The 11,636-nt window shown below is 35.4% G+C and overlaps 1 protein-coding gene across 1 annotated transcript in view; it reads right to left on the bottom strand.

Annotated features, from left to right (window-relative positions):
• Positions 1 to 363: 363 nt before the first annotated feature.
• The window catches only part of AGGF1 (angiogenic factor with G-patch and FHA domains 1), a 29,778-nt gene continuing 18,505 nt past the window's right edge, over positions 364 to 11,636 (bottom strand). Inside the window, exons 11-14 of the mRNA XM_043592490.1 lie at positions 10,117 to 10,199; positions 6,391 to 6,518; positions 4,666 to 4,765; positions 364 to 2,591 (exon numbers count right to left, since the gene is read on the bottom strand). Of these exons, the coding sequence (XP_043448425.1) occupies positions 2,391 to 2,591; positions 4,666 to 4,765; positions 6,391 to 6,518; positions 10,117 to 10,199 (512 nt within the window). The 3' untranslated portion in view covers positions 364 to 2,390. The remainder of the gene's footprint in view (positions 2,592 to 4,665; positions 4,766 to 6,390; positions 6,519 to 10,116; positions 10,200 to 11,636) is intronic.

Raw genomic sequence — 11,636 nt, 5'->3', positions numbered from 1 at the left:
TATTTTACTCTAATGTTGACGGTTTCTTCTCTTCTCAAATTTCACCAGCTTCTCATGTTCTGGCAAAAAGAATTCAGCAACTTGTAGCTCCACTTAAAATAAGCCTTTGGGTAGCCTAGGTGGCTCAGTTGGTTGAGCATCCAACTTCGGCTCAGGTCATGATCTCAGGGTTTATGAGTTATAGCCCCGCATCAGGCTCTGTGCTGACAGTGCACAGAGGCCGGAGGCTGCTTCGGATTCTGTGTTTCATTCTCTCTTCCCCTCCCCCACTCGTACTGTCCTCTCTGTCTCTCAAAAATAAATAAATGTAAAAAAAATTTTTTTCAATAAAATAAAAAAATAAACCCTTAAAGGCTACCATAATTAATTTACACTGTGTGAATATAATTTAAAATATGAGACACAAAACAATTTTATGTGTAATCCAAACTACATAATTCACATCTACGCTTCTAAACAAACAGAAGCTCACATCTCTGTACTTTTACAGTGTACAAACTGCTTTTATATACATTTTCTCATTTTCTATTCAAGACAGACACGTGAGATAAATATTATTCTTATTTCACAGATGGAAATAGACTTAGACATTATTCAGTCCTTTATCTACCATATAGTATAGCCCTGAGACTTTAGATTTGCAAAGGGTTTTAATAACATAAATGTCACATATATTTCCATTTTTATCACCATTTTCAAGTCTCCATTTTCTTAACAAAAGAAAGCAATGAAAAAAGTTTTCTACAATCTAATAATAAAAATGGGAAATATTATATACACAGTTGTACTTTATTCAGTGAGTAAAATCTACCACAATTCTACTTTGGGCCTCCTATACTATTACCTATATACAGGGCCCAAGTGCCAGAAACACATGTAAATTTTTGTTTTCTATTTTAGAGAAAATAATGCAGAACACTTCTGTTGCCTTCAAGTCTAATGTACATAAAGAAGTGCTGGGTTGTGTAGGTGGCTAGAAACAATACAGAAAATGAGTTTTTGCAGATCTGGAGTTACAGGGCCTCTGATTATCCCAGTTTAGGCCTGTAGGGTCTTGACAACTTGTTTGGTCATATGTCCCATGTTTTGTAATAAATTTTTCTTTCCCCACACTCCTCTTTTCTTCCTAAGTACCCTGTACCATCCAGAGTAGAAATTCCAACAGGGCGTCTTTCTTTCTGAATTATCTTCCCCATTACATACTTTTTTTCAGAACTTTCTTTTCCTATTTCTAAATCTTGAAGATATTTCTTTATAGTAGATGAGGGGGGAGCTATAGCTGATATTCACTGCCAGAAAAGAGAAAGTCCCAGCAATAATTTCCCAGCAAAAAGCTGAGACAGAAGTTAAATGGAGAGGAAAAGAACAATGATAACTGGCAGGGCAGGGACATCTGTACTCAGAAAGCTGCACTGCAGTTCTCCAATATTTGAAGTTCTCCTGTTGTTACTACTCTGCCAATTTAAAGAGAAAATTCTGGCTGGTCGTGAGTTCAAAGCAGACCAATATATTTAAAACATTGGTTCAATGAATCACTCTTTTTGATATTATGATTATAATGTTTTTATTGCATTTGAAGACATTTTCAATAAATATCTTGAGTTTGAGGCCTGGGCTAGGCAATCCTTTTGCAATAGAAATCAGATTTCTCTGGCACAACTCCATTGCCAGCAATGGGATTTATCAAAACTATAAATGCCAGCACATGGAATATTTCAATACTGTACTCAATTGCTCATATCTAAATATTTCAGCTATAAAACAAACCAAGTGTAAATGCTTATTATATAGTACAAACCAACAAATTCTTCACAGAAGAAAACAATGAAAGACTAATTTTCTATAACATATCACCTGTTCATTAGTTCTTCAACAATATTACTTAGGATATTTTAGGAATAAAATTTATGCACCACTACCCCTGTTTTCTCAACATTTTCCACCTAGGTTCTAAAGGGCATAAACAAGGATGCTTGTAATCATACTTGTTTTTATAAACTTCCGATGTTTCTCTTGTTGTATATCTTATAATGATGAATATATGGAGACAAGGACAAATGTACATTTAAAATTACTGGTTATATGAATTTTGCTTATATGGGTCTTATAAATGACAAGATAAAATAACAAAGTCTGATAAACTCAGCCGTGCCCTGTGAACTTTAGTTTGCTCACAGCATAATCTAATTCAGTTACTATTTATTAGTTTAAAAAAAATGTTTTTTAAAAGCTGCAAACCACCCTTTATTACACATTTCTGAATCATGAGGGGGTAAATTGTGATACAGTTCCCTCATGTTACGGACTCTTTTGGAGGGAAAACTTTTGCACTAAAGTAAGAGTTTCCAAACTCTTTTAAAAAAGCTTGAATTGTGTTCTATGACTGACATTCATTCTACAGTCCCTTTGACCCAAGGGACGGTCGCTGGCACATCTTTTTGAGATTTAGTTTCTGGGAAGTTTTCGGCAAACCTCTCGCGTGCTTTCTCCCAGTTCTTTTTGCTCTTGTTTTGGAGAAGGTGAATGTCTTCAATTGAGGATGGTTTTCCTGTCCCCAAGCCTGCATGTGTTCGCCGAAGCTGAAGCTGGATCTGTTACCAAAAAGTGAGATGACTTACTGTGGAGTCTAAATACACTGAAATCTGCTATACCTAACGTGGTACTTTAATTCTCTGACTTAGAAAGACTGATGAAAAATAAAAACCTGTCAAATCCATCAAAAACATAAAGAAATACATACATGATTATACATAGAACTTGAACTCATTTTTCTACTATGTCTTGTCTATCAATAATGTCTATGTACTGTCTATCAATAATTACAGCTGTCTCAATACAGAAAATACAGTGCTCCTTAAATAGCCATCACCGAATTTCAATGAGATGCTGCACAATCTGTCATTAATCCCACTCTAGTCAGAAGAAAAGGTAATACTACTATCATCCTAGCCTTACCTAAGAAAGTGAATGGGTAGATTAAACATTAAGAGTCATAAAGAGGGACAAAGAGAGTCATAAAGAGAACCTGATTGTTTATTTTCATGAAAAGAGGGAAAGGACTTCTCATTATTTTGAGAACCATTAAAAGCCACCAGTTTGGGGCGCCTGGGTGGCGCAGTCGGTTAAGCGTCCGACTTCAGCCAGGTCACGATCTCGCGGTCCGTGAGTTTGAGCCCCGCGTCAGGCTCTGGGCTGATGGCTCAGAGCCTGGAGCCTGTTTCCGATTCTGTGTCTCCCTCTCTCTCTGCCCCTCCCCCATTCATGCTCTGTCTCTCTCTGTCCCAAAAATAAATAAATGTTGAAAAAATAAAAAATAAAAAATAAAATAAAATAAAAAAAAGCCACCAGTTAGTTACTAAATGCCTACTGTATGTCAAATACCCCACTTGGGACTTTACCTTCATGACACCTCTTAGAAAACAATCCTTATAATCCCCATTTTTACTGATGAAAACTGAAGTCCAAACTTGCCCTACATCACACAACTAGTAAGTGATAGAGCACCTATTCTAACAAAATAATTCTATTTAGTAGGTTTGACTACAAAACCCATGTTCTTCTCATTGTACCTCAGTAAGAAAGAAAATTCACATTAAACCTCATACTGATGTATCCATTACTTCTTTAAGTACCAGGTAATTATCAAGAAAGTTCTTTTTTTTTTTTTTTTTAATGTTTATTTATTTTTGAGACAGAGAGAGACAGAGCATGAATGGGGGAGGGTCAGAGAGAGAGGGAGGCACAGAGTCTGAAACAGGCTCCAGGCTCTGGGCTGTCAGCACAGAGCCCGATGCGGGGCTCAAACTCACGGAGTGTGAGATCATGACCTGAGCTGAAGTCAGACGCTTAACCGATTGAACCACCCAGGCGCCCCAAGAAAGTTCTTTAATCATGTTACTTTGTAAGGTTTTTGTAAAAGATAATTTAAATTTCAGGGCCCCTGGGTGGCTCAGTCGGTTAGGCATCCAACTTCAGCTCAGGTCATGAGCTCACAGCTTGTGAGTTCGAGCCCCACATCGGGCCCTGTGTGGACAGCTTGGAGCCTGGAGCCCGCTTGAGACTCTGTGTCTCCCTCTCTCTCTGCCCCTCCCCCACTCATGCTCTGTCTCTCTCTCTCTCTCTCTCCCTCAAAAATAAATAAACATTTAAAAAAAAGTCTCGGGGAAAAAAAAAGGATAATTTAAACCTCTGATGAACCATGGGGACTGAAGAATTAAACCACTGTACTGTCTTCCAGACATTATTCCCTCTACTGCTTGTTACATGACCTGATTATTTAAATCTAAAACAGATTATCTATCTAATACAGAATCTGCCTGTTTGTAAAGTAACACTGTGATTGTTCCTACACTATTTAGTACCAGACATAGCATGGAAGTCATTAATAACAACTAAAAGACACAGAAGAACCTATGGCTCAGGAAATGACATTTACTATCCCAGCTTGGAGGAAGGAAAAAACTCTAACAGGTTTCCAAAAAACGTTAAAAACAGAACACATACACATATATATATTTGGTAATTGTGAATACCATTCAAAAATAGTAATCTTGTCTGTGTTTGATATTATATTCCTGAAACGTAAGGCAACGCCTGGCACATAGCAGGAACACAGTAAATATATCTGCTATAAGAATAAAGAATGAAAGAAAACACAAGTCTTACCGGAATTTTCATTCCTCCACCATCCTTCCCTAGGCCCTCTCCCTTCTTCCAACCCATCTTCTCCAACATCTTCCGACCTTTGTTGCTATCAGTAATTTCACTTTAAAGAAAATTAAGATAGGTGTTGATTTCTAAAAGAACATGTAGGTCACATTTATAATAAACTAATAATAAAAGTAATTGGTGCAAATACTAAAGACAATTGTTTGGCACTACCTAATAAAGATACACAAATTCCCCTCCCTATATTACTTAACAGATAGTAGTGCACCAAAAAGATATGTACAAGAATGTTTCTGCAGCAAATCTAATAATAACTACAAGTTGAAAACAACTCAGATGTTATCAATGGTAATATGTATAAATTGTGGCATACTCACGTAAGAGAACATTATAGAGCATTGAAAATAAAATATACCTAACAAAATACTGTTGGACAAAAAGAATATAGACACAAAATAAACAGTGAATTACTCATTTAAAATTCAAAAACAAGTGAAATTAATCTGTTCCTGTTGGAAGTCAGGAGAGTGGCTGCCTTTGGAAAGGAAAAAAAAAAACAAATAGCTATCAGGAGGAGGCACTAGGAGGGAAGGTTTCTGGGGGTTACTGATAATTTCCTATTTCTTGATAAATGTGTATTCTGCAATGTGTTAATCATACAATATATTATTAAAATTGATACTTAATTTGTGTATTCTTTGGTATGTAAGTTATATATCAATAAAAAGGTAAAGACAAAATGAAATAAAAGCTCTCCTTCACTGTGTGCATTTTGTTCTATGACTTTATTTTATGCTAGTTTAAGGGTATTTTAATTTTATGTTCTGACATTGTATTTTCAGTACTACAAAATATGTTAAATTAGCTCTTCAATAACAATAAACCAAGCAATATCAGACCAATATTTCATTTTTATTTCTGCCTTTACTTTAATACAATCTTCATATTTTTCAGCCATTACATCAAAAAATATTAAACTTTAAAATGTGCCATGTTGTTGAGTCTACCTAATTAAGAATGCTATAGTCTATCAAATCTGATGGATATAAGATGCAACGCTGTTTTATGTACCATAAAGAAAAAAACCGCTGTCCTATGTAACTAAAACTCTATCCTAGTAGTGTATCTTAGAATTAATAAAATATATTTAATAAAAGTTTATAATTAGCTGCCAGTCGTACCTGAAAGATTTAAATTCTAACTAAACCTTGAATTTATATTCTCAGGAAAAAAATGTAGCTGATAAAATATTAAAAGCAGAAATATGGTCATATTGTATAGGCCTCAAAATTATATTCTTCATATTATCACTGCTACTTTACCCAAAGAACAGTACTGAATCAAAAAATAAGACAAATAGTATTTCAGGGTCAACAAGAATAAAAGTGGATGAGTACTGAAATGATTATAAAAGATACCAGTCCATACTAATTTCTTACTAGCCCAACCTTCTAGATATCTAGTATACAAAAATATGTTTACTCAAGTGGGTGGCTAAAATGTTAGCTATGTGTATATATGTATGTTTAAGTATGTGTACTTATGTATATGCTAAGCAATTTTCTAGGGAATGAAATTCTAATTAGAGGAATACTTCCACCTTGTTATGAGCCATTCCTTTAAAGGCTACTTATCAGAATATACAACCCTGTAAGTTATATTACCCTACAAATGTGACTATGGTACAAAGAATGTTTCAAGCAATTCAAATGTAGTACTTACGAGTGAACGGATGCAGGAGCATCATCTCTTTGGAAAGTTCCTTCACTTCCAACCTGCTCCCTACGTTTTCCAGCTCTATCTTTATATTTTGGATTCTTCAATGCCTTTTCATCTTCATAGTCTGTATTCTTTATAAACATGAAATATTCATTGAAGAAAATAAAACTGATACATACATACAAATAAAGCATATTTGCTTTACCTGGAAATGTGGTTCAAAATGGTCTCTATTAAAATAACAAAGCAGGCCATGATATAAATTGATACAATTATGTTAGAGTATGCTATTTTTATTCTATCTCCTTTAAAATGCTTATATTGTGTCCTGTGTCAGGCTCCACACTGGGCATGGAGCCTGCTTAAGATTCTCTCTCTTCCTTGCCCTCTGCCCCTCCCCCCTCCCTGCTCACATGTGTGCTCTCTCCTCTCCAAAAAAGTTTGTATTATTTCAAGTTGTAGAACATAAACTGTATGTAGAAGATAATATAAATGATACATAAATCATAAAATGTAATCATAAGAAATAATACAGTGAAAATACTGTATGTCTTGACTAATACCATGTATTCATATGAACTGACAGCATTCAAAGAAATATGTAGAACCCCTGGGGTTGGCAAAAATCTTTCTCCTTTTCTCTAAGGAAATCAAAGTTCAAAAGGACCTAAAATAGTGTGGCATTATTCCTTGAAAGGGAAAAATATAAAAAGTGTGGTACTCTTTTACAGTAATAATAGCTTTTTGCTTCAACAGCGTTCCATTTATATGATTAGACAGCTGCTCAAGAAATGTTTACTGAATGGAGACAGCTGGGTGGCTGTCAGTTAAGCAACTGACTCTTGATTTTGGCTTAAGCCTCAGGTCATGATCTCACAGTTGTGAGGTTGAGCCCCACATCGGGCTCTGTGCTGGGCACGGAGTCTACTTAAGATTCTCTCTCTCCCAGTCTTTCTGCCCCTCCTCTGCTCGCACACACACATGCTTTCCCTCAGAAAAACAAAAAAAACCCCACATCTAATTCTGTCATTTAGCAGCTGGGTGACCCTTAGCCTACTTTCCCAAATGTAAACTGGAAATACTAATTACCTTCCTGGTCCACTTATGGGATTAAATGGTAACCGCCCCACCACCTTTTTTTAATTGTTATTCCAATTCAATTAACTATAATAAATTGCACATAAAATATACAATTAGGTGCTTTAGAGATTTGTATATACCTATGAAACCATCACCACCATCATGATAATAAACAGATCTATCTCCCACAAAAGTATCTTCATCTTTCTTTGTAATCCATCACTGCAGACTCTCCCTGTGCATCCTTCCTCTCTTGTATCCAGGCAACCACTACACATTCTGTCATGATATGTTAATTCGCTCTCCTAGAATTTTATATAAATGGATGTATACAGTATGTACTCTTGTTGTCTGGCTGCTTTCTCTCAGCATAATTATTTCGAGTTTCTACCATAGTGCAGCCTGTATCAACAGTTCATGCTTTTCTATTGCTAAAGAGTATTTGACCATATAGATTTACTACAATTTGTTTATCCATTCATGATGGATACATGAGTCTTTTCCAGTTTCTGGTTACTAGAAAAAAAGCTGCTAATACCACAATGAAATACCACTTCACACTAATGAGAATGGGCAATATGCAAAAGACAAAAAATAACAAATGCTGGTGAGGATGTGGAGAAAAGGGAACCCTCATGCACTCTTTGTGGGAATGTAAATTAGTATAACCACAGTGTGAAACAGGATGAAGGTTCCTCAAAAAGTTAAAAACAGAAATACCACAGGATCCAGGAATTCTACTACTGGATATTTGCCCAAAGAAAATGAAAACAGTACTTCAAGAAGACATATGCACCCCTATGTTTACAGGAGCATCAGTAACAACAGCCAAGATATGGAAGCAGCCCAAGTGTCCATTAATAGATGAATGGATAAAGATGTCGTATACACACACACACACACACACACACACACACACACACACACACACAAATATCACTCAGCCATAGAAAAGAATGAGATCTTGCCATTTGTGACAACATGGATGGGCCTAAAAGTTACTATGCTAAGTGAAATAAGTCAGAGAAAGACAAATGCAATACAATTTCACTTATGTATAGACTATTAAAACGCAAACTGACAAAAACCAGAAACTGACTCATAAATATAGAGAACAAACTGGGGGTTGCCAGAGGGGAGGGGAGGTAAGGGATGCATGAAATAGGTGAAGGAGATTAAGAGGTACAAACTTCCAGTCACAAAATAAATAATCCATGGAGATGAAAAGTACAGGATAGGAAATATGAATATTTTAATAACATTATTTGGGGACCAATGGGAACTCCACTTACGTGGTAAGCGTCACATAATGTATATAATTGTCAAATCACTATGCTGTACACCTGAAACTAATATAACATTGTATGTCAACTATGGCAATAAAAAATTTTAAAAAATAAAAAAAAAGTTTTTTTAAAGAAAGAAAAAAGCTGTCACAAACATTTGCTTACTAGTCTTTGAACATATACTTTCTCTTGGGTAAACACCTCGGAGTAAATGGTTAATCACATGGTAGGTGAACATTTAACATTTAAAGAAACTACTATTTTCCAAAGCAATCAAACCACTTTATATTCTCACCAGCAGTATATGAGAATTTCCAATTCTGCTACATGACTACCAACACTTGGTATGGATAGTCTTTTTAGTTGGTTTTAATTTACAATTCCCCAGTAATACTGAACATCTTTTCATGTGCTTAGTTGCCATTTGTACACTTGCATTGCTGAAGGGTCTACTCAAACCATGTGCTCATTTTTAAATAGTTTTTTTACTGAGTCTTGGGAGTACTTTATACATTCCAGATATAAGATCTAGGATTTTTTTTTATCAGATATATAATCTATAAATATTTTCCTGAAGTCTGTGGCTTATCTTTGCTTTAATAGTGTCCTTATAATAAGAAGAGAAATTTTGGAGGAAGTGCAATTCATTAATTTGCACTTCTATGGATTGTGCTTTTGGTGTTAGATATATCTTCAAAACTACTTGTTTTTCTTAAAGGTATGCTTCTAGAAACTTTATTGTTTAAAGTTTTAAATTTATATTTATGATCCACTGTGAGTTCATTTTTATAAGTTACAAGGTTTAGATCAAAGTTCTTTTGTTTTTGCAAATGGCTGTACAAGTGTTCCAGCATATTTATTGAAAAAGGCCATCCTTTCTGCACCAAACTGCCTTCACACCTTTGCTAAAAATCATACACATTACACCCCCATACGTTTATCTATCTATCTATCTATCTAATCTATCTATCTACCTATCAATTTATTTCTCAAGTCACTATTCTGTTCCCCTGATCCATTTATCTTTATTCCAATACTGTACTAATTACTGTAGTTTATAATAAGTCTTGAGATCAGGCAGTACCAGTCCTCCAAGAACATCCTTCAAAGGTACCATTTTAATGCATATTTTTTAAAAACCAGAAATGGCTATTCAAATGTTGGATATTATTATCATTTTTCTACTCTAGCCTCAACAGTTGTTGAGGTAAACAGTAACCAACTTACAGAAATCACATAAATCTCAAAATCATTATAAACAGCTCTATTTTTATATATAAAATGGACTAAACATACCTAAAGACATTTTTAACTTAGAACCAGATGAACAATTAATACATGTAACAATATTTAACATCCTTACCTGCAAACCATATTTTACTCGTATTTTCTTTAATTCTTTTCTCCTTTCCAACTCTTTTTCCTCCTTACTTAGTGCTGGACCAACTAAAAGGAAAAAGTGAGCTTCTTTAAAAAAAAAAAAACTAAACCTGACAGATTTTACATAAAATAGTGTTGTTTAATAATAAAATACTAATCCACCTGCATATCAACTATAAGTTCAAATAAGCATTAATATAAAAGAATCTTGGGTTGTGGTGATGTCCTTTCAGCATTTTGGTAACTAAATCTACTTGGAAAATAAACCAAAACCCAAAAGTTATAAGAATGTTACAGTATGGACACCAAAAGAAACACTGAATTTTTTAATATTATCATATTTAATATTATCTTAACTTTTTAATATTATTTTAATAGAATCCTAAATGCAGAAATATGGTTAATTTTCCAAAGGAATACAGGCATGTTCAAAAGAAAAATCACTGAACCCAAGATTCATATTATTGTGTAATGTACTGTAACTCATTTTCATAATCTAGTATCAGAAAACAGAAAATAGGGGGTCCTTGGGTGACCTTAGATTAGTGGATATTTTTTTAATGTTATTTTGAGAGAGAGGAAGCGCATGTGTGCGCATGCATACACACACAAGCGTGCACACATGAGCAGGGGAGGCAGGGAAGGGAAGAAAAAGAGAGAGAATCCCAAGCAGGCTCTGTGCTATCAGCAGGGCTTGATCTCACTCACCATGAGATCATGACTTGAGCCAAATCAAGAGTCGGACACTTAACTGAGCCACCCAGGTGCCCTTGGATGAGTGGATTTTAAAGCAAGATAGCAACCTCTTATGGTGTTACTATAGAAAATAATGGTATATTGGGGCACCTGGGTGGCTCAGTCGGTTAAGCGTCCGACTTCAGCTCAGGTCACGATCTTGCGGTCCGTGAGTTCGAGCCCCGCGTCGGGTTCTGGGCTGATGGCTGATGGCTCAGAGCCTGGAGCCTGCTTCTGATTCCGTGTTTTCCTCTCTCTCTGTCCCTCCCCCATTCATGCTCTGTCTCTGTCTCAAAAATAAATAAACGTTAAAAAAAAAAAAGAAAGAAAGAAAATAATGGTATATACACAAATGATGTATCAACACAAACTGTTATCAACCAATAACTCTTAATACCCTGGTCTATTATTTTCTATGTTATTATCTGACAGAGTTTGTGGATGACTTCTTCATATCCCCACAGAGAAGTCAAAAGCAAACTAATCTTTACTATAATTATGTCACAATTCTTTTTTAAATTTTTTTAAATGTTTATTCATTTTTTGATAGACACAGAGTGTGAGTGGGGGAGGGGCAGAGAGAGAGAATGGGGGAGACAGAATCTGAAGCAAGCTCCAGGCTCTGAACTGACAGCACAGAGCCTGATGAGGGGCTCGAACTCACAGACCATGAGATCATGACCTGAGTGGAAGTCAGATGCTTAACCGATTGAGCCACCCAGGCGCCCCCACAATTATTCTTTTGAAGGACATTTAGCTATCACTGCA

Source organism: Prionailurus bengalensis, chromosome A1, assembly GCF_016509475.1.
Source record: "Prionailurus bengalensis isolate Pbe53 chromosome A1, Fcat_Pben_1.1_paternal_pri, whole genome shotgun sequence".
NCBI classification, from domain to species: domain Eukaryota; kingdom Metazoa; phylum Chordata; class Mammalia; order Carnivora; family Felidae; genus Prionailurus; species Prionailurus bengalensis.
Note: the sequence above shows the minus strand (reverse complement) of the source record. Positions and strands in the feature narration are given on the sequence as shown.